This window comes from Arachis ipaensis, chromosome B5, assembly GCF_059453495.1.
Source record: "Arachis ipaensis isolate K30076 ecotype BB chromosome B5, ASM5945349v1, whole genome shotgun sequence".
Classification (NCBI taxonomy): Eukaryota; Viridiplantae; Streptophyta; class Magnoliopsida; order Fabales; family Fabaceae; genus Arachis; species Arachis ipaensis.
This window is the reverse complement of record NC_142440.1, coordinates 122,776,607-122,798,664: the sequence shown is the minus strand read 5'-3', so window position 1 is coordinate 122,798,664 and position 22,058 is coordinate 122,776,607. Positions and strand designations below refer to the sequence as shown.

The 22,058-nt window shown below is 33.1% G+C and overlaps 1 protein-coding gene, 1 long non-coding RNA gene and 1 pseudogene across 3 annotated transcripts; 2 read left to right on the top strand and 1 right to left on the bottom strand.

Annotated features, from left to right (window-relative positions):
- Nucleotides 1–5,769: 5,769 nt before the first annotated feature.
- LOC107643835 (uncharacterized) lies at nt 5,770–11,381 on the bottom strand. The gene is made up of 5 exons (XR_015883739.1): nt 11,201–11,381; nt 10,843–11,113; nt 10,153–10,260; nt 8,970–10,073; nt 5,770–7,322 (listed from the first exon to the last, which is right to left on the bottom strand). It is a non-coding gene; the product is annotated as an uncharacterized LOC107643835 (long non-coding RNA).
- A 3,906-nt stretch (nt 11,382–15,287) lies between these two features.
- Nucleotides 15,288–18,700, top strand: LOC107643833 (uncharacterized; annotated as a pseudogene). The gene is made up of 7 exons (XR_015883363.1): nt 15,288–15,396; nt 15,512–15,565; nt 15,967–16,046; nt 16,257–16,281; nt 16,484–17,339; nt 17,428–17,646; nt 17,784–18,700. The product of XR_015883363.1 is annotated as an uncharacterized LOC107643833 (transcript).
- A 1,009-nt stretch (nt 18,701–19,709) lies between these two features.
- LOC107643834 (Copper transport protein family) lies at nt 19,710–21,118 on the top strand. Its single transcript, XM_016347590.3, has 3 exons — nt 19,710–19,829; nt 19,947–20,028; nt 20,554–21,118. The coding sequence occupies exons 1-3, from the start codon at nt 19,818–19,820 to the stop codon at nt 20,829–20,831; spliced, it is 372 nt and encodes a 123-aa protein (XP_016203076.1). The 5' UTR covers nt 19,710–19,817; the 3' UTR covers nt 20,832–21,118.
- Nucleotides 21,119–22,058: the final 940 nt, after the last annotated feature.

The following is a 22,058-nucleotide window of genomic DNA, read 5'->3' as shown; positions in this document are numbered from 1 at the left end:
GCTAAGCTTTTGAGGAGGAAAGAACTTGGCTAAGAAAGCCGTGACCAGCTTATCCCAAGAGTTCAGGCTGTCTTTAGGTTGAGAGTCCAACCATATTCTAGCTCTGTCTCTTACAGCAAATGGGAAAAGCATAAGCCTGTAGACCTCGGGATCAACCCCATTGGTCTTAATAGTATCACAGATCTGCAAGAATTCAGTTAAGAACTGAAAGGGATCTTCGGATGGAAGTCCATAAAACTTGCAATTCTGTTGCATCAGAGAAACTAATTGAGGTTTCAGCTCAAAATTGTTTGCTCCAATGGCAGGGATTGAGATGCTTCTTCCATGTAAATTGGAATTAGGTGCAGTAAAGTCACCAAGCATCTTCCTTGCATTGTTATTATTTTCGGCCATGTCTCCTTCTTTTTCGAAAATTTCTGTCAGATTTTCTCTAGAGAGTTGTGCTTTAGCTTCCCTTAGCTTCCTCTTTAGAGTTCTTTCAGGTTCAGGATCAGCTTCAACAAGAATGTTCTTGTCCTTGTTCCTGCTCATATGACAAAGAAGGGAATAACAAAGAAAATATGGAATCCTCTATGTCACAGTATAGAGATTCCTTATATGAGTAGAAGAAGAGAAGAATTATTTGAAAATAAAAAAATATTTTAAAATTAAATTTAAAATTCGAAAATTAAAATTGAAATTAAATTAAATTAAATTTTTAAAACAATTAATTAATTAAAAAGGAATTTTGAAAAAGAGGGAAGGGATTTTCGAAAATTAGAGAGAGAGTTAGTTAGGTAGTTTTGAAAAAGATAAGAATTAAACAAAAAGTTAAGTAGTTAATTGAAAAAGATTGGAAAATCAAATTTTGAAAAGATAAGAAGTTAGAAAAGATTTTGAAATTGATTTTGAAAAAGATATGATTGAAACTTAATTTGAAAAAGATTTGAAAAAGAAATTTGAAAAGATTTGATTTTTGAAATCAAAGTTGATTACTTGACTAACAAGAAACTACAAAGATATGATTCTAGAGTTTAAAGATTGAACCTTTCTTACTAGGCAAGTAACAAACTTTAAAAATTTTTGAATCAATCACATTAATTGTTAGTAAAGATTTTGAAATTATGAACAAGATAAGAAAAAGATTTTTGAAAATTAATTTGAAAATTTCGAATTTATGAAAGAAAAATGAGAAAGATTTGATTTTTGAAAAAGATTTGAAAAAGATAGAATTTTTAAATTGAAAATTTGATTTGACTCATAAGAAACAACTAAATTTTAAAAATTTTTGAAAAAGTCAACTCAAATTTTTGAATTTGATGAGAAGAAAAAGGGAAAGATATTTTTTTGATTTTTGAATTTTTAATAATGAGAGAGAAAAACACAAAAAAGACACAATGCATGGAAATTTTAGATCAAGACACATGATGCATGCAAGAACACTTTGAATGTCAAGATGAACACCAAGAATACTTTGAAGATCGAGATGAACATCAAGACTTATTTTTGAAAACTTTTAAGAAAAGAAAAACATGCAAGACACCAAACTTAGAAATTTTCAAACTTTAGACACTAACAAATTGAAAATACATATGAAAAACTAGAAAAGACACAAAACAAGAAAATATGAAGATCAAACAAGAAGACTGGCCAAGAACAACTTGAAGATCATGAAGAATGTAATGCATGAAATTTTCGAAAATAATTTTTAGAAAATTAAAAAGATGCAATTGACACCAAACTTAAAAGTTGACTCTAGATTCAAGCAAGAAACACAAAAAATATTTTTGGTTTTATGATTTTGTAAATTTTTTTTATATTTTTCAAAAATTAATTGGGAAAAACGAAAAAAGAAAAATTTTCTTTTTTTATATTTTTCGAAAATAAAAAATCTTAAAATTAAAATAAAGTACCTAATCTGAGCAACAAGATGAACCGTCAGTTGTCCAAACTCGAACAATCCCCGGCAACGGCGCCAAAAACTTGGTATGCGAAATCGTGATCTTCAACAATGGCGCCAATGGCTTGGTGCTCTCAAACATGAATCATACTTTGTCACAATTCCGCACAACTAACCCGCAAGTGCACTGGGTCGTCCAAGTAATAAATCTTACATGAGTAAGGGTCGATCCCACGGAGATTGTCGGTCTGAAGCAAGCTATGGTCACCTTGTAAATCTCAGTCAGGCGGATTCAGATAGTTATGGAGATTTGATAATTAAAACATAAATAAAACATCAACTAGGATAGAGATACTTATGTAATTCATTGATGAGAATTTCAGATAAGCGTATAGAGATGCTTTCGTTCCTCTGAACCTCTGCTTTCCTGCTGTCTTCATCCAATCATTCCTACTCCTTTCCATGGCAAGCTTTATGTAAGGCATCACCGTTGTCAATGGCTACATCCCATCCTCTCTGAGAAAATGGTCCAATGCGCTGTCACTGCATGGCTAATCATCTGTCGGTTCTCGATCATACTGGAATAGGATTTACTATCCTTTTGCGTCTGTCACTACGCCCAGCACTCGCGAGTTTGAAACTCGTCACAGCCATCCCTTCCCAGATCCTACTCGGAATACCACAGACAAGATTTAGACTTTCTGGATCTCAAGAATGGCCATCCATGGGTTCTAACTTATACCACGAAGATTCTAATATCTCGGACTCGGTCCTCTGTATTAGATATCTAAGAGATACTCATTCTAGCTTGTTTGCATGTAGAACGGAAGTGTTTGTCAGGCACGCGTTCATAGGTGAGAATGATGATGAGCGTCACATAATCATCACATTCATCATATTCTTGGGTGCGAATGGATATCTTAGAATAGGAATAAGCTTGAATTGAATAGAAAAACAGTAGTACTTTGTATTAATTCATGAGGAACAGCAGAGCTCCACACCTTAATCTATGGTGTGTAGAAACTCTACCATTGAAAATACATAAGAACAAGGTCCAGGCATGGCCGAGAGGCCAGCCCCCATGATCTAAGAACTAAACGTCCAGAGATGAACAAAAGATAATCCAAAGATGTAAAGAAAATAGTAAAAAGTTCTATTTATACTAAACTAGTTACTAGGGTTTACAGAAATAAGTAAATGATGCAGAAATCCACTTCTGGGGCCCACTTGGTGTGTGCTTGGGCTGAGCATTGAAGCTTTCACGTGGAGAGGTCTTTCTTGGAGTTGAACGCCAGTTTGTAACCTGTTTTTGGCGTTTAACTCCATTTTGCAACCTATTTCTGGCGTTTGACTCTAGAATGCAGCATGGAACTGGCGTTCAATGCCAGTTTGCATCGTCTAAACTCAGGAAAAGTATAGACTATTATATATTGATAGAAAGCCTTGGATGTCTACTTTCCAACGCAATTGAGAGTGCATCATTTGGAGTTCTGTAGCTCCAGAAAATCTACTTTGAGTGCAGGAAGGTCAGAATCCAACAGCATCTGCAGTCCTTCTTCAACCTCTGAATCTGATTTTTGCTCAAGTCCCTCAATTTCAGCCAGAAAATACCTAAAATCACAGAAAAATACACAAACTCATAGTAAAGCCCAGAAATGTGATTTTTATTTAAAAAATAATAAAAATATACTAAAAACTAACTAAATCATTCTAAAAACTATGTAAAAACAATGCCAAAAAGCATATAAATTATCCGCTCATCAGTAGTATTAGCCCCATAAAATATATGGAACAAAAGATATCGTCTTGAAGAATATTAGGCAACAACTCAAAGCATTAGATAAAAATTCAAAATCAACTTACAGTTAATCACAGTGAACATAAAAGAAAAAGCAGGATAAAAAATAAGAAAATTTCAAAAAGCATATAAAGACATTGTTAACTTTTAACTTTGCACCTAGATATTGTTACCTTCTAACTCCTTCGTTGATCATTTGATATCACAATTGGAATGAAGATCCACTCTGAAAAATATAGATGATGTGATAGAATATACTTTGTAGGGTATTTAAACTTCTGCATCACTAATGTTTATAAAAATGTCACATAAAAAACATAGAAGATAACTTTGGACATATATAGGTTTTTAAAATTAAAGATAATTATTAACAGTATATTTAGTTTTTTCTTTAATATAAATTTATCTTTCAAACTGATCAACTTCATGTAATAGCAATACAGATTAAGGATGAAAGCATTAAAAATTTTTCAGAGTTAGAATATTCACATAACTAAATAACTTCAAATGTTATAGTTGCTCGTTTCAAAATGTACTTCAAATGTTGTTGTCACAGTACCTGCTTTCATATAGAGCAAGTCTGCTTAACATAATTTTAAGAAACAAATACACAATTTTTTTTCTTTGACAACTGCCTCAAGAAGCTTCTGACTAAGTACAAACAAATTAACCCAAACACACACCTTTTGCATTAAACTACTCCAAACATTAAACCCTAATCCTTAATATCTAAAATCTGCAATTACATGTTTGTGTTAAAACTTAAAAATTGCTTCAAGAAAAAAAAGTAATTTCCTTAAAAGTGGTTCTAAAAGCTTATGATAATAAGTTATTTTGAACACATCACAAAGTATCTAGTTTTGTCCAATTTTTACATAAAAAAAAAAAACTTATTTTCTATTAAAAAATTAATACTATCTTTCTGAATACAAAAAATTCAATCCACATAGAAGGAAATAAAGAAAGAAGATTTACCAACAGGAAATGGTATTGTTTTAAACCATAGTCTATTATGCATACTAATAGTATTATTATATGGACTAAAATTAATAATGTTAACACTCCAATGATAATGTAATTCAAAAAGAGGAAAAATATATGATTATAGTTCAAAAACCAAAGAGAGAGAGGAGTCAGCCACAAGTTACCTAAGTACATCACACCTACTCTTCTTGATTCGCATGCAGAAATTGACTCGCCTACTTTATTTGACTAAAATTTCTTGATATTTTATCAATCAATCAATCACTCACTCCCTTCATAAAGAAAAGTACCAATATCAAAATTCATAAACACTTCTAAAATCAATAAATGACAACCAATATCAAGATTCATTGATTTAGATAGGGATTAGAAGCATATATAAAATTTTACAATTCTTTCATTCTGAACCATCTTCAATTTCACTTTAACAGTGTGTCTTTTTTCCTAAACTTTGTTACCACCAACTAACCAAGTTGTAATTGTTTCATCCAAAATAAAAAAATTTAAATAACTAATAATATATTATATCATATGATTTGAATATGCTCATTCTAAGCCAAAGAAGGAGGAATATATAATAAATTTTTTAGTAATGATAAAACAAAACTATCAGAATATGGGAAAATTAAGTTTCTATTTTTATCAGTAAAAATTAAAAAATCAAGTATTCATTTAGATTTAACTTTTTTCCCGTAAATCAACTATTCAATCAAAAAGGATTTTACGTTTCTTTGCATAACCAACACACAAACACAAGTTTCAATGCTTTTTTTTTATCTTCCTATGATTGCATATTTCTTACCAAAACAAACCTTAAGAAAAACTTGAAGACACACATATAAGTTCATTTAAGCAATAACTGAAAAGAAAATAAGAGTAGATAAAGAAACACATAAAATAGGAAGAGACAACCATAAAAAAGGAAAAAAAACAAAATATAAAATAACTAATTAAAATAAAAAAAACAACAGTGAAAATAAAGACAAAAGAAATACCAACTTAATAGAAAGTCAAACAAAATGTTAAAAGCAAAGAAAGATGAACAAAGAATTAGGTGCAATAATCTACAAATTCCAAATCACAACAATCTCTCGAAGTTAAAGTTTGCTTTTTTTTAATTTTCTTTCTTTATTTGCACTGATAGGATTGACAATACCCTAAATACAAACAACTAATCCACGAACACAAACATAGTTATCAAAAAATAAATGAGATAAAAACTAAAATTCACAATGTATATTTCGAAGAGAGCATATAGAAATGGCCATATCGTGTAAAACAACCTAAGAAAATCAAATGTGCATCTCAAGCCAAAAGTATCCGAAGAATCTACAGCTCCAGAGGATATAAATCACACATAAAAAGAAACACAAAATATTGAAGATTGGAAGATGGGTACAAAGATAAACAGACACATATGTTTCATTATACCTTGAAAGTTATATATCGGATTTGCTAGTGTTTTTAATTATAATAACACTTTTAGATTTTGATAAAAAATGGGTCAAGCCCTAATACAGATATAACATTGAATCATCATAGCCAATATGAATTTAGAGAGAGAGAGAAATTAAGTACACGATAAAGACATCAAAAAATAAATAAATAAAACAAAATCTAACCCTGCAAAATCAAGTTACACAAAAATAAAGGAAAAAAAAAAAAAGAAAAGCTAATCCCATAAGATAAAAAAAAAATTACTGTCAAAATCAGAAGCAGTCAAGCAGAACTACACACCTACCATAATCCACACACTAGATCTAAAAAAGCTAAACCCCATAAAAAGCATTTAAAAAAACATATTTTAATAAATACCATGGAAATATATCGACAAATTACCCCCACCCATGAAATAAAAACATGAAAAAGGGAAAAAGCCAAAGTGAAAAGTATACACTGAATTAGTAAAAATTTAGTTCAATGTATCCAATAATTGAATGATGTAGTAACCCAGTTCAAGAAATAAACACAAATGCCCAAATTAGAAAACATGAATATCAATAGTAGCAGCTTGCACAATTAAACAATTCATAAAGGCATTTTTTACCAAACTTTCACATCCCGTGTCACTCTATGATACTGAATAGAAGAACGACATGAGCTTCTTAGATGATGAACTAATGAAAATTGCAAGCAACATTAGTAGTATCATATTATGTCAAGTCAAAATGAAATGAAAGAAAAAAGAGAGTATTAATAATTAGCTTCATGTTTGATCCAAGAGCACGAATAAAGGAATTGTTAAATAACACGTAGAACATTTTACCTAAAACTTTGCGGACATTACACTCTGCTTGACAATTTTCCATCCACCTCTTTAAAAGATTAAAAGATTGAGAAGATATGCTAGTTTGTCAAAAAGAACAAGTAAACCATTGAAATATACAATATCAAATCAGCAGCAAATATTCTAAACCATTTAGTTGAAAAATAATTCAATAAATATGGCACGATTGAACGAAAAACAAATTTAGTCATGAATACCTCAATCTCAAATTTTTCATTGACTAACTGCACAGCTTCTTTCAGCATTGATATATCCACATCCCCATTAGGTAGAGATAAAACCATATTATCTAACATTATTCAGGTCAAAGAAGTGTTTGTTTGGAAAGCATAATGTAATACTTCTTTAACTTCCTCAAGAGTTCTGGTCTCAACCTAGTAAAAATGAAACAAACTTTTCAAAAATTATACAAGACATCATAAAATTGAAAGTTAAGCAAAATTAAAAACTCTAAAATTTTTAAAATAGAAAAGATGCAACAGTCTTTATTCATCAAGTGAATTAAAATTGAAGAAAGGAGAAAGAAAAGACCGCACCAAAGGAGGGTGGAAAAGGAATGACTGATGATTGAAATTTTTGTGTGGTAAAGAATTTCACAAATGAATTCTCGTTGCAAGTATAGTTTCTAAACCAACAAATAATTCTTTCATACAAAAGATTGTTTGTCACAAGTACAAACCCCTAAAATTATAAATCGAAGTATTGAAACCTCGGGTCGTTCTTCCTAGAAATTGCAATAAAGTGTTCTTGTTATTAGTTATGAGGTATGTTTGGGTTTTTTGAGATAATAATCAAGAAATATAAATGACAAAAGAAATAAACTAACAACTAGAAAGGCTCTTGGCAAGGTATGAGAACTAGAAGTCCTATCCTAGTTATCCTCTTCAATTGTGACAACAAATTATCCATTACTCCCACTTAGTTAACCTCTAACCATAGAGAAAAGTCAAGTGGATAAATCAATTTGATTCCTTAAGTCCTAATCAACTTCTAAGGAAAGATTAGCTTTAAAGGCATTCAAATCAACTAGCAACTTCTAATCCTCAATCAACAAATGCATTAGACAACTCAAGAGTCACTAATTACTCTACCTAGGCCAAGAGGAGAAAAATCTATACTAAAATCCAACCAAACATTTTATCAAACACATGGAAGGAATAAAAGGAAAGTAAAGCAATTCAACAATAAAGGAACATGAATCATAAATTGCATCAAAAGAGAAATAGAAGAAACAAAAGTGCATCAACATAAAAGTAGAGAATTACTTGAATTAAATGCTAAAGTAGAGAGAAGAAAGGTAGAAAAAGAAGAATTACAAAGGAAAAAGTAAATCAAAGCATGAAATTAATCTAGATCTAAGAGATTCTAATCTAGATCTAACCTAATTCTAATTCTAGAGAGAAGAGAGAGCTTCTCTCTCTAAAACTAACATTCCCTCCAAAACTTAAACTAAAACTAAACTAGTGTCTAAAAGTTTCTAATGTGTTGACTCTCTCTTGAATTCTGCCTTAAATAGCCTCAGAAGTGAGTTGGAATTGGGCTTGGAAAGCCCAGAATTCGCCCCACCGGATTGCCTGTAAGTGAGTCACGTGCGGACACCGACGCGTACGCGCACGTCATGCGTACGCGTCGCGTTGACAATTTTCCATCCATGCGTACGCGTCATGTACGCGTACGCGTCGTCATGCGACCTCATCATTTCACGCGTGCGCGTCTGCTGTGCATGCGCGTCGTTGATCTCATCCCAAATCCTTGCTTTTCCATGATTTCTCCACTTTGCATGCTTTTCTCTCCATTCCTTTGATCCATTCCTAGCCTTTTCAACCTGAAATCACTAACACACATATCAAGGCATCTAGTGGTATCAAAGGTGAATCAAAATTGGTAATTAAGGGTCTAAAAAGTATGTTTTCACACTTAAGCACAAATTAGGAAACAATTATGAAACCATGCTATTTCATCGAATAAATGTGGTTAAAAGGTCATAAAATCTCCTAAATTAAGCACAAGATAAACTCTACAAATGGAGTTTATCAACGACCCAGTCACGGGAGAGACAAGTGATGGCGGAGCTGACAGAGTAAACTCCCTGACGCCTTGGAAACTCCACCAACTTCGTTACCACGTCGGATTGCCCGTGCTTCTCTAGATTTGCTCCAATGGTGATGACATCGAGCAGCTGAACGCAGGGTGAATGCGCGAAGTGGCTCGGAATCAAGATCCAGTATTTTTCAAAAGTAACTTCGGCAAGAGGTTGAAGGTAAAGCATTGGAACCGCGAGGTTTCACACCAATGGTCGTGAAATTGGAGAAGAAAGGGTAAGAAGAAAAGAAAAAGAGAGGAAGATCTAATAAAAGTAAGCTAAAACATACCCTACAAAAAATCTCGATAAATAAAAGTTAACCATGTAAAAGAAGATCCTAAGAGTTGACAAAAAGCAATGCACAAAAAACATGCAAACAAGAAAGAAAGGTTGACTAATATATGAAACTTCTAGCAAAATATCTTATCAGAGAGGATACAAAAATAAATATTCTATAAGAAATGAGGAAGCAATTCATTCAACTCAGAAACTAAACTAAATAGAAATAATGTCTATTCAATCTAGTAGGTAGAAATCCCTCGCCTTGAAAACATAAAGAAGGAAGAATCACCTCATGATGACCAAAACCAGTATTGAGCATACCAATCACATGGTGCACGGTATTCAAGAAAACAAAAAGAAGATACAAATAACATGAAAATCAAAGAACTAAACATCACAAAGACAACCTACCATAATAAGTAATCATAGTAATTAATCGAGAACAAATACAAAAAATTTCTATTTCCCTCAAGAAATGTAGCAAAAAATCTGTTGAACAAGAACCCTAAATACCCAATTGATTTCCGTTGAAACACAAAATTGAACGAAAATAAGAGAGAGTAAATACCATGGCAAGCCATAAACACAGGATTATGAGATCAAAGAACTAAGCATCACAGAGACAACCTACCATAATAAGCAATCATAGTAATTAATCAAGAAAATATGTGTCAAACACGGCAGAGAGTGTTTCAGATTGCATTTGTCTCCTCTCCATAACATCTAGGGCAAACGATGCAGCCTTGTAGTCAGCTTCAACCTACAGAAAGCATCAATTCAATCTTATCTCAAACAATAACCAGAACAATCATAATAAGTGATTTATATATAAAAATTACCTCCACTTTTGTCTTAGAGATCAATTCATGCTTATTTCACTTTCTGTGTCATTATATGGGAACTGATTTGATGCCCCCATGTTTATTCTCTTCTTATTTTTCTTGTTTCTAAATAGAAAATTGATAAAGTACAGAATTCAAACACAAAATAGAACTAAATGAATCAACAACTCCCATAAGAAATGAAAGCCATTCAATGGAATCAGGATGCAACTGACAATTATAAGCCTTGATATAAGTTAATTATTATAAATAAAACAACTCAAACCCTGGGCAAAGAAAACGCAGCTGAAAACCCCAAATAAAAAAGATTTAGAAGCAGGGATCGAGAAAATCCGAACATGAGGGGGACGCCGGTTGAGATCTCGGACCAGAATGTGTCAACCAGGTTGTTAAGGTTTCAAAAAGCGTCACTCGTTTAGAGTCGCTAGAATCCCACCAGTATCGTCACCATCGTTGTGCTCTCAGACGACAAATTCGAGTAGCTATGTTTAGGATTGTGGGTGGGGATTGTAGCGATTGGTGATCTCAGAACAATAAAGGAAGAAACTGGCGAAGATTAAAGAAAAATACGAACTGGAAGGGAAAAAATCGGGTTGAAGAGCTAGGATTTGGGAATGAGAGAGAGAGAGAGAGAGCAAGAGCGAGAGAGAGAGAGAGAGAGAAAGAGAGAGAGAGATAGAGAGAAACCTTTCAAACTACTTCGCCACGCTGGTGCTCGTGATCTCGTTCAGACATGCCGAAGAAGAAGTCCATTGCGGCGCCGGTAACAGCAACATCGCAGGATATGGCGATGATGGTAGAAGGTGAGTACTCAGGAATTGGAAGAACCACTCTATTGTCGTTCATCTTGCACCTCTTGGTCGAACTCCCTCCTCCGTGCAGACACATTGAGAACCCCACTGGCCACCTCTCGATTCCAGTGACATCTTTGCTCACCGTTTCTTCACGAATATTCATCCTCCAAAGCCAAAAGAGGATTGAGTCGAAGAAATCATCAAAATAAGAAAGAGTGAGATAAAAGTTCAGCGGAGCAGAGCCACCTTACCGATGACGCAGAATAGTAGAGAAGTAAATCATAGCGTGTCCTGACTCCTGAGATTCACAATTGTGCAAACCAGAAGTATCTATTATCTCACAACCACTACGGATGACAAATTCGCAGAGAGAGAAAAGACCTAAGTTGTACCAACTATAAAGGCAATGAAAATGAGAAACATACATCAGTCTCCAACCACCACACTGAAGTGTATATTTTTTTTAAAGAAAACTCAAAATTCTGAGATAATTTCACATAGGATATAAACTCACGGCTATCTTGTGTTATATAATATAAAATAAAGAGTACTGCTAGGGAGCCAATGGTCTAAGTGTACAATGGGCTATGAGTTAAAAAATGAACATCTCATGTCATGAAACCACTCATCCCAAAAGGGACTTTTGACCTTTCGGATCTAGAACTCTGATACCATGTCATGCAACCACTCATCACAAAAACTTAAGCTGATAGGAAAAGGTAACATTAATGGTTATATCTCTAATACTGAATCGGACATCTCTAGACCTCCGTTGTACACATTGTACAGATATTTCATTGGCTCCCTATACTTCCTCTAAAATAAATTATTGAAAATTAATTTTGTTTAACTTTTAAAAAAAATTCTATTCATGACTTTAACATGCGTTAATCACATGTATATTAACTAAACGTTATAAATAAATTGGTTTCAAGAAAAAACATAATTATTTATATTTATTTATTTTTAATTAATTACGAACAATAAAAAATATAAATGACGTATTAAAGACATATTGGAACTTTTTAATTTTATTATGGAGGTGAGGATGGGGTAGGACCCTGTTATGGAGTTTAGGTGTACTTTACATGCATGTGGTGTCAACAGAAGAGAAATCGGACGGTGCGAGTGGGAGGGGCCTTGTCAGACTGTCCGATTTATTCCAAAACACGAATTTCTAAAAAAAATTAACTATACATAAAATACGGACAGTCCAATTTGTTTTGTGGAAGATTCAAAATTTCTCTACTTACAACTCGGACCCTCCGACTTGATCATCACCTTTTTCATACACACAACTCGCATGATCTGAGTTCTTCCCACTGCAACTCAAAAAAAACTGCCCCACACATTGGTCTAACACTCCAGAAATCTATAATTAAGTACAACACATTCGTGGTTTTTATAACCGAAAAAATGAGCCACATGTTGGTCAGCCTGTGAACTCTCAAATCCTTCATAAATTTTTTTTGATAAATATAGTACTGGAATCTTCGATTTCAACATTAATTTCACATTTTATTTGATTACGAATACTAGTTGTGATTTTATTTGCCCTAATTGAATTAGCTTCTTTCGTTGATGTGAGTTTTGTTTCACAAGTTTTTATATACAAATAATGCCTTTTTTTGTCATTAAAATATTAAGAAAATGGTACAATCTAAATAATTGTTATGCAACCCGCGTTGCAATAAAACTGAACCTTGTTACAAAAAACCTGCTACACTTTGTCATCATGGTTTTATACTTTTTAGTTGGTTTACAAGTCCAAAAAAAGTTATCCAGCCAATAAACTATGTAGGAGTGTGCATGGACCGGGCAAAACCGGGTTTGAAGTAATCCAGATCCGACCCGAAATATATACTGGGTCTATTTATTAGATTCGAACTCGATTCTAGACCCGATGAAACCTATACATTTTCGGGCCACGATTATACCGGGTAAAAACCGGGTGAAAATCGGGCCGTTAACATTACATTATCTTGATACCTTCTTATAAGCTAGCATGTGAAAATATCCAAATTTCTAAGACTCCAACCATTATTTGACATGGTAAAATTCACTTAGAAAAATATAACAAGAACTAACTCTTCTCTAAAATTAAAGCATAACTTTAATCAATACTAATATTGTCTAATAACACCAAATATTTAAATCAATACAAATAACACAATATTATGTATTAATAATTAGTCTAAAATCTTATGCATTTTAAACATAAAACATTAACTTATAGTCTTATAATAACTAATAACACAAAATATTAAGGTTTACAATACTTAAATTCCACATAAGAATAGCCATCATCTATCACTAATAACACAAAATATTAATTGTGTATGATGACCGGACCACCGGGCCGATTTCGGGTGACCCGAACCATGGCCCGAATCCGACTCGAAATAATGACTGGGTCTATTTTTTAGACCCTTACCTAACCCTAAACCCGATAAAATCATACCAAATTAGCCCCTAAAGTATTCGAAATCGGGTCAGGTCTTCGGACCGGACCGGGTCATGCACACCCCTAAAACTATGGTAGGGGTCCAAACTACTAACTAATTGCACGTGACTTAATTAATCTAATTACCTTCTCTTAGCAGCACTGCTACTAATACGGCTACTGGTTCAAGGGACCCAGAACTTGTCTCTTCATGGGACACTTGTCAACCACCGAATCTTCCAGTACAAATTTACACATGCAAATTTGTTCACTCCATCTACACCCAAAAATTGGCCTAGGATTAATGCATAAATTTTCTTTTTGCATCATAACATTTCAGATTGGTTGCCTATCACTGATATCACAAGATAATAGATAAATTTTTATACAATATTAATATTAATTAATGTACTATATGAAAAAAACTTTCAAAAATTTAAATGATAAATTATAATATATTATTTTTTGGCTATAAATATTTACTTCAGTTTTTTATTTTGTGTGCATTTTTATTTTTTTTCACTTCATTTATTCATCATCTTAAACATGAAGCTTCCTTCTCTATTCTCTTTTGTATTTTTTTTGTCTCCCTTTTCTTTTATTTTTTTTGTAGTTTTAATTCTTGAACACTAGAAAAAAGTTCTTGACCTAAAAAAACACTGAAAAAAATGAATTTTATAAGTATTACTGCGTTAATATATTTTAATGGGTCTGTTATAAGTTGTGATGATAGAAATTTAATTTTTAAATGTAAAAGTCTAATTTTCTTAAGTATTTCTAAAACTATCTCGTTTGAAGCATTAAAAATATTAATTGTCAGTACCTAAATGTTGAAAGGAGAGTAGTTAATGTAAGATTTAGACTTTCCTTCTGTTTTAACAATAGAAATATTAATTTTCGAAAAGTTATGATAAATAATGACAGTGATGTACGAACAATATTCAATAATTTTAATCGTTTTCAAACAATTTTTTTGTAATTTAAGCTGTATATTGATTTTGAAAATATAAATAGAGGTAAAAGAAAATACAAAGTATGCTCTGCACTTGCCTCGTATTGAGGATCATGTGCATCAGAAATATATCTTATAATAATAAAAATTAAGATATACAACTTTAATATAATATTATTATTAGTATTAACTTTCTTGTTTTGTTAATAAAGATATATGAAGAGTTTGAGTATCATGAATCTAAAGGAGAATGATTGAATTCTGAAAATGATGATAACTCTAATGATATCAGACGAAGGATATCAAAATGAGTGGTTCCATAACGATGGAAAAGATAAGGATGATGATGATGAGGTGTCGAACTCCAAATTGCCTAAGATTGAATATCAATAAGATTGTCTAGCATTTATGTAAGCTCTAGACCTTGATGCTTTGTATGCGCCTGAGAATCCTGAGGATTTGAACATTGATAATTTTACTGTGAATGATGATGAATTGGTTCTTGGTGAGATGTTCACGAGTAAAGAAATTGTGATTACAAGAGTTAAGACGTACAGTATAAAAAGATCGGTAGATTACATTGTGAAAGATTCATCCCGAACTACTTATTACTGTAGGCACCAATAGTTTGAAGAATATTGCCAGTGGTTCATTAGGATGTCATACAGAAAAAATAAGTTTTTTTGGGAGGTTAGAAATTAGAATGAATCTCACAGTTGTATGCAATCTAAATTGTCCCAAGATCACTCTAAACGTAATTCAAGCATGATTGCTGCACACATAAAGCCTATGATAACAGCTAACCTGTCGATGAAAGTCAAGCTCATAATCGCAGAAATTCAGAGCCATTTCAATACCCACTTTTCACAAAGCCTGGCTTGCAAAATAACGTGCCGTTTAAAAAATTTACAATAATTAAAAGGCTTCTTACCAAGAATTACTAATGTGGCTTGGAACGCTGTGTAAAGTGAATAAAGGTGCATGTGTTGAGTTTGAAGCTGTTGAAACTTACAATGACAATGAGATAATTCAAACGGTCCGTCTATTTAACCGTGTGTTTTGGACTTTTGGCCCATGCAAGAGGGCCTTATTGCAAACTACTGATCCAAATTGACAACATGCACCTGTATCTGTACGGTAAATATAAGGGGACTTTGCTAATTGCAGTTGGCCAAGATGAAAATCAGAACATAGTTCTAGTTGCTTATGCAATTGTTGAGAGTGAAACTGCAGATTTTTTATTTTTATTTTTTTTTGTATTACCTTTACAAGTATGTTGTTATTGAAGATGGAGTTGCCATCATATCCGATCGACATGAATCCATTAAAGAAGCAATTAGACAGAACGAATGATGGGAGCCACCAAGAACTTTTCTAAGATATTGCATTATTAGACACATTGCAGCTAATTTCTTTCATAAGGTATGATAGGTGTTATATAACTTTGTTTCCCTGTGCTTGAATCTCCTGTGGTTCGTGCCACTGGTTCTTTGATTATGTTTTTCCTTTTAATTGTTATTTCTTTTATGTTTTTCCTTTCATTATCCTTTTTTGTGATTCTGCTGCTGTTTCTGCTTCTCTAACTGGGGTTAAAACTCTTCTATTTTCCTGGTGCTTCCCAGATTCAAAGTATGCTTCTCAAGCTGCGGATCCTGATATGGCTTGCAAACCTGTTTGTGGTCCTAAAAATAGAATTTTGAAGGTATATACATTTTTAGATATAAGGATTCCTTTGCATAGTTTTCAAATATTGGCAATGGTGATATCAGATATGGCATGGCAAATTTTTCAATAACTTCCATGGAGTGTGTATGGCCTGGCGGAATTATTTGTTTTGTTTTGAGGCTCTTTAGATTTCTAACTGGTGTTATCTTCCTTATTTAATTTTATCTTCTTTTTTTTTCTTTTTCAGAATCAATTGCAGAAGCTGAACTGTTGTACAAAGAATTCTCCAGGATAGGATCTTGATGGACATGCAAGAAGAGAAGAAAGCATTATCAGGCTTTTCAGGGGAATGGTTTTCAGATATCTGCGAGTCATCACATCTTATCTCCTTGTTCTTTATATTTTGTTTCATCTTTAATTTTATAGTTTTATAATTTTTATTTCTTAGTGTCTATTGGTAATACAAATAAATAGTGTATAGTCCGACTTGTAATAACTCTTGTCTTTGTTCCTTGCCAGGTCCCAATTTTGTGTATGTTCTAGCTGAAGAGAACAAACATCTAATTGCATACTTGGAAGACCTTTATGAAGATTCTAGAGGCAACAAGATGATTATTGTACGCTGGTTTCACAAAATTGATGAGGTTGGTGTTGCTTTTCCTCAAAGATATAGTGACAGAGAGGTTTTCTTTTCTCTGTATCAACAAGATCTGAGTATTGAATCCATACATCCTCAGTCCCCAGCATTACAAAATGTATCAGAAGGAGGCCCATAATATGCACTCGGAACCATTTGTATGTGACCGTCAGTTTGATAATGATGACATCAAGCCCTTTGATATAACTCGACTTAAGGGTTACCGGAAACAGGACATGCTTAGATACATTAGTTCCGTCTTAGACGCAAAGTGTTATGCAAGTTCTGGGCAAACTAATGATGGCCTAGAACCAGAGGAAAACCTCCAGTTTACCCCTGGGATCAGACCTAAGAAGCGGCAGCGCTGTATGGAAGTTGATGACTGAGCCAAAGTTGAGGTGAAGGATGTAGTTGATCCGTCTATCAAATCAGATATTCCGAGTATTATCAGAATTAAAGCACGAACTGGTACTGGAAACAGTTTCTTAAAAGAAATTGGACCTACTACACTGATAGCTGCCAATGGGACAAATGAACATGCCTCACGTAGGATCGCAAATTGAGGTTCTTTCTCAAGACAGCGGGATTGGAGGATGTTGGTTCAGAGCTTGCGTGATTAAGAAGCATAAAGATAAAGTGAAGATACAGTATCAAGACATTCAGGATGCTGTTGATGAAGCAAAGAAATTACAGGTTTCCATTTTTTTTTAACTTTCTTTTGTAGTTCATTTATGTGCAAATGTGGAGGCCAACATTTTCTTATGAATTTTCTTTGATAAAGGAATGGGTTTTAGCTTCCAGAATTGCAGTGGTGGATAATCTGGATATTCGAATGAAGGGGAGGGTGACAATTCGGCCAATGCCACTGTCTTCTAAAAATGAAATTTCCTGGGTGGGTGATGTCGGCTCTGTTGTGGATGCCTGGTGGCTTGATGGATGGGGTGGGAAGGCATTGTTATTTGAAAAGAACCTGAGTCCAATTATCATGTTTATCTTCCAGGTATGTCTCTTAACTCTTGAGTCTTGATTACTATAATTTATGTTTCCAATATATATTTTAAGCTTCATTATGGTTCTTCTTTAAATCTATTCCTTCTTGTGTAATTATGCTCAATCCTAATGGTAATATCTTTGTAGGTGAAAAGGTTGTGTTATCTTTCGGACCTGGTAATTGGTAAATTAAGACAGTCCCAGGATTTGACTGTGAATAGATGGGTGATTGTGAGGGAAAGGCCTGATCTTATGACTAATGCATTATCAAGCTTGAATATGAAACAAAATCCTTGCAAAGCTTCAGTAGCATCCCCTGGAAAAGGATTACCATCAAAGAAGGCAAACACTTACTTTGATACAGAATGTGAACTGTGAGGTGGTTCCAGACCTCTCGAAGGACAACAATATGCTTTCCAAGTTAAGGTGGAAATCAAAGTGGTAACACTTGCCAAAGGGAGGTTTCAATCAGAGCGTCAGCGTGAAGTTCCCCAGGGTTCTGCAATTGGATGCTTCGGACAGTTTTGTGATTCAGGCATCACTGAAGGTCGATCCTGAAGACTGCAAATACGCCAGGGATCCTTCCATTTTCAGTTCTTCACTTGTGCGGTCTTTAACTAACTCAGTTATGTGTAGGTGACTACGTGACTTTTAAATTTTTTAGTTATATCAAGTTTTTGTTTTTTTCTCTCTTTACTCACGAGTACATACTGCACAGAATAATTTAGCCCAAGATTGCATCCATTCGATGCGGTCTTTCTCTTTCAGGTTCTTGTTAACCTAGAAATTGTATCTTATGTTAGTTTGCATCAAAGCTTCATTTAGTTGGGTGTTTGTTTTGAAGCCCAAGGAGGCAAGGATGATGCCATACAAGTTTTGGTAGGAAATTGTAACCTAGAAGAATAATCTCAATAGCTGCCTTTCGCTTTGATTCGGAGGAAATAGGTTGTGCTGTATTTTTTTTGTTTTTCTTTTTCATAAAGAATTTTTCAATGAAATTTGTTCAGCAAAGAAGTAAAAAATATGATGTTCCTGTATGATTCGTGTAACCTCAGTCAAAGAAAGATTTTGAGTGTTACTTTCACCCTGCACTTTTATTTCTATCATGCGTTTCATAATGTTGGATTGTTTTGATGTATTTGCAACAAGAACTCTGCCAGTATTTCATAGTTGGTTCTAAGTTCAGATAAAATTCGAACGGTAACAGTTTCAAGAATAAGAATTTTAGAGATTACCTTTTTTTCTTATGTAAAATTTGACGGTAACTACTGTGAGAAAAATTTGAGAGTAAATTAGAGCATTTCTGATAGTAGTGTACTAATAATAGTATTTTAGAACATAATATACTTACATTTTTTTGTTGATAGATTCTTAATTTATTCAATGTTTGTTACTAGAAGAGAATTGTTTGCTCTTATGTGGTCCATATAATTTTTTTAGATATAATCCTGCACACTAGTGCAGACTTTAAAAATAAATTTTGTTTTATTATTTGAATTTTGAATACAAACAACTTTATAACCCTGCACAACCACACCCTAACTATCAGAAAAAGAGAAAATATCTTCCACATTATAATTGATATGCATGTTTGATTTGTGATAGGAGAAGAATGTTGCCTTCTACTATCAATTTGGATTACTACAGTCTACATACGATTGGAAAAAAAAAGGTTTTGTGCTTTTTCTTGAACATTTGGATTGACTATTTTTTGGAAAAGCCAACAAGTTTGTGAATTAGTTAAGGCAACCAGAATTTATGCATTAACCCTTGATGCTGTTTATGTATTATAAAGTATAAACCTTGGAAATTTATATAGAGATGCTTCCACTGCTTTTGATTGTTGCTTTAGGTAATGCAAAACCATGTGCATGAAGAGATGCTTACCCTTACCATATTGTGTCCTCAAATTAATTAAGTAGTCTTAAGGTGAAGACAAGGATAAAAGGAGTCATAAGACAAACGACTACCTCTCTGGGTCTAATTAGAATCAGATTCCAAAATGAAAGAACATATAATAATATCTTATTGTTTGAAACAAGAGAAATGGTATAAATATCAGTTTCCATTGGTCCACGATCATTTATATTCTCAAAACCGCCAAAAAATTCTTTTCTATTTATATGCCTTTTGGCTTATTCAAAATAAAACCACATCCTGGGTACTATCAATTCCATTCCCATGACTGAAAAGGTAAAATTTTTTGATATTCTATTCACATACACAAATGTATATCAAGAGCTGATCGATCATATTCCTCAAGCATAATTTTATAGGTTTTAATTTTAGTCTCTGCTTTTATATTTGCAGTATTGTTGCATGATTTTGAGAATCAATGTTGACTGCAATGCTTGCTGCCGAAAATTAAGGAGAATTATTCTAAGGATGAAAGGTAAAAGGACTGTACTAATTAGAGCTTAAACATAAGTTTTTTGGTGATGTACAATACACTTTTTTTTTTTTAAATTTTTGTAATGTTTTGGTCATAGAAAATTTGATGCTTTTTGCTTTGGTCTTTGTCATTATTTTGGTATGTGAAATACTAATCGTAGCATGCTAAAATGTTATGTAGCACCGCAGCATTTAACATTTTAACATATCAAACATAAGAAATTTTAAATTTTTCTAGTACTAAAACCAGAGAAACAAAATGTGAGGGTTTTAAACTAGAATTTAGTTTGGATATACTGAAACAATTTACACCTATATCAAATTATGGAACACCAAGTAAAAATAATTATCATTTATATTAACTACATGAATGGTCGTCCACAAAAATATATATGATTAGACGATTAGATTAAAATTAAGTTCATCAAAATAAAATAATATTTTTTAAAAATATAAAAAACATATTTAAGAATTAAGATTTAAAATATCGGAAATTTTAACAAGTCTTCCTTACTGCATTTTGAAGAGATTGAGACCCATCTGATTGAGAAGCAGCAACGCAGGGTATGCGTATGTGGCAGATTTGATCCAGCAGAGGTTGCTATAAAGATAAGGAAGAAGATGAACCGTCGAGTTGAGATACTTGAAGTTCAAGATTTCGAAGGTGGTGGTGAAGACGAGAACGAACAACCGGAAAAAGCAGAGAGAGCAGAGCCAACAGAGAGAACAGACAGACCTCGGGTTCCGATGGTGGTGTATCCTGGTCAAATCCCTTCATATTATTCAACCATGCACGTAGCATAGTATGTATACATTGTGTATAATACGTAATAGGTTACTTTGTAGCATAAGTTCGAATCTCAAAAACTATTGTTTGGTGACTGAAGATGAAAAAGAGGGAGTGATATAGAATCCTGACAAATAAGTTATTAGTTATATGATCAATGTTGATATTGTTAGAATAGGATATGGAGCAATATAAGAAAATACAGGATTATAGTTGACAATAGACTATACATGACCCAAATCAGTAGGATGCAGCTGTGTATAATAATTTCTCAATCATAAATAACGTGCATTTTAATTTTTTTACCAGGGTAAATTTTTTTGAGAGATTTTTGTTTGATGTTTAAGTTTTTTGTTTTCAGATTATCAAGGGAGTAACCTAACCAATGTAATTAGTTAAACTAATTTTAGTTAAGAAGTTGCTGTGTAACTAGTCCTTAAGCAGTTATCATGCAATATGATTCTGCACTATATTAGAAGCTAGTAGCTAGAGTTAAGATTGGTGACTTTTGTGTCATTCTCTTAATCAAAACTAGTTTATGTATTACTCAAGAAATTTATTTCGCTTTTCTAGTTCTTTCATTTCTTCTAGCAATCTTTAGTTCTACACTTTGTTGTGTTCATCAGATCTTTAAAATTCGTTTTTGGTATTACAAAACAAGGAGGCTTGCTTCAAGATCCAACTCTCACCACATGGCCTGTTGAATCCATGACCATGAGCTTCAAGAATAAAGTTATTTATCTCTCACAATTTTATGAAGTCTGGAAAAGGACTGAAAGCAATTTCGAAGCAGTTGCATCATCACGTTTTCAAAGTCTCAAATCACAACTAAAATCTTGCAAGAAAATGAGATCATTTTCAGATTTTTTTCTTGCCAGATCAGAAATGTGGTGGATGCTCTCTTTGCTCTCTAGGATATGAGGTTCATGAAGCTGATCACATTCAGATAATACTAGATGGTTTGTATGAAGATTACACGGTTTACATTACATTAGTAATGTCAAGGCTCGGATCCTTTTGAGTTGTGAAAGCTGAATATTTCTTACTTGCAATCGAATATATGTTGGAACGGTTTAAGAAACCAGATGTAGCCATGTAGGTATGCCAATAGCACATTATGCTCAGTCATATTCATCTTCTGAACTTAATAGAGGTGGAGGATTCTGCCGTGACTGTGGTGGCTGGAGCAATAGAGGATGAGGAAGATTTGACTTCTCAAACACTTGCCCCCAATGTCAATTGTG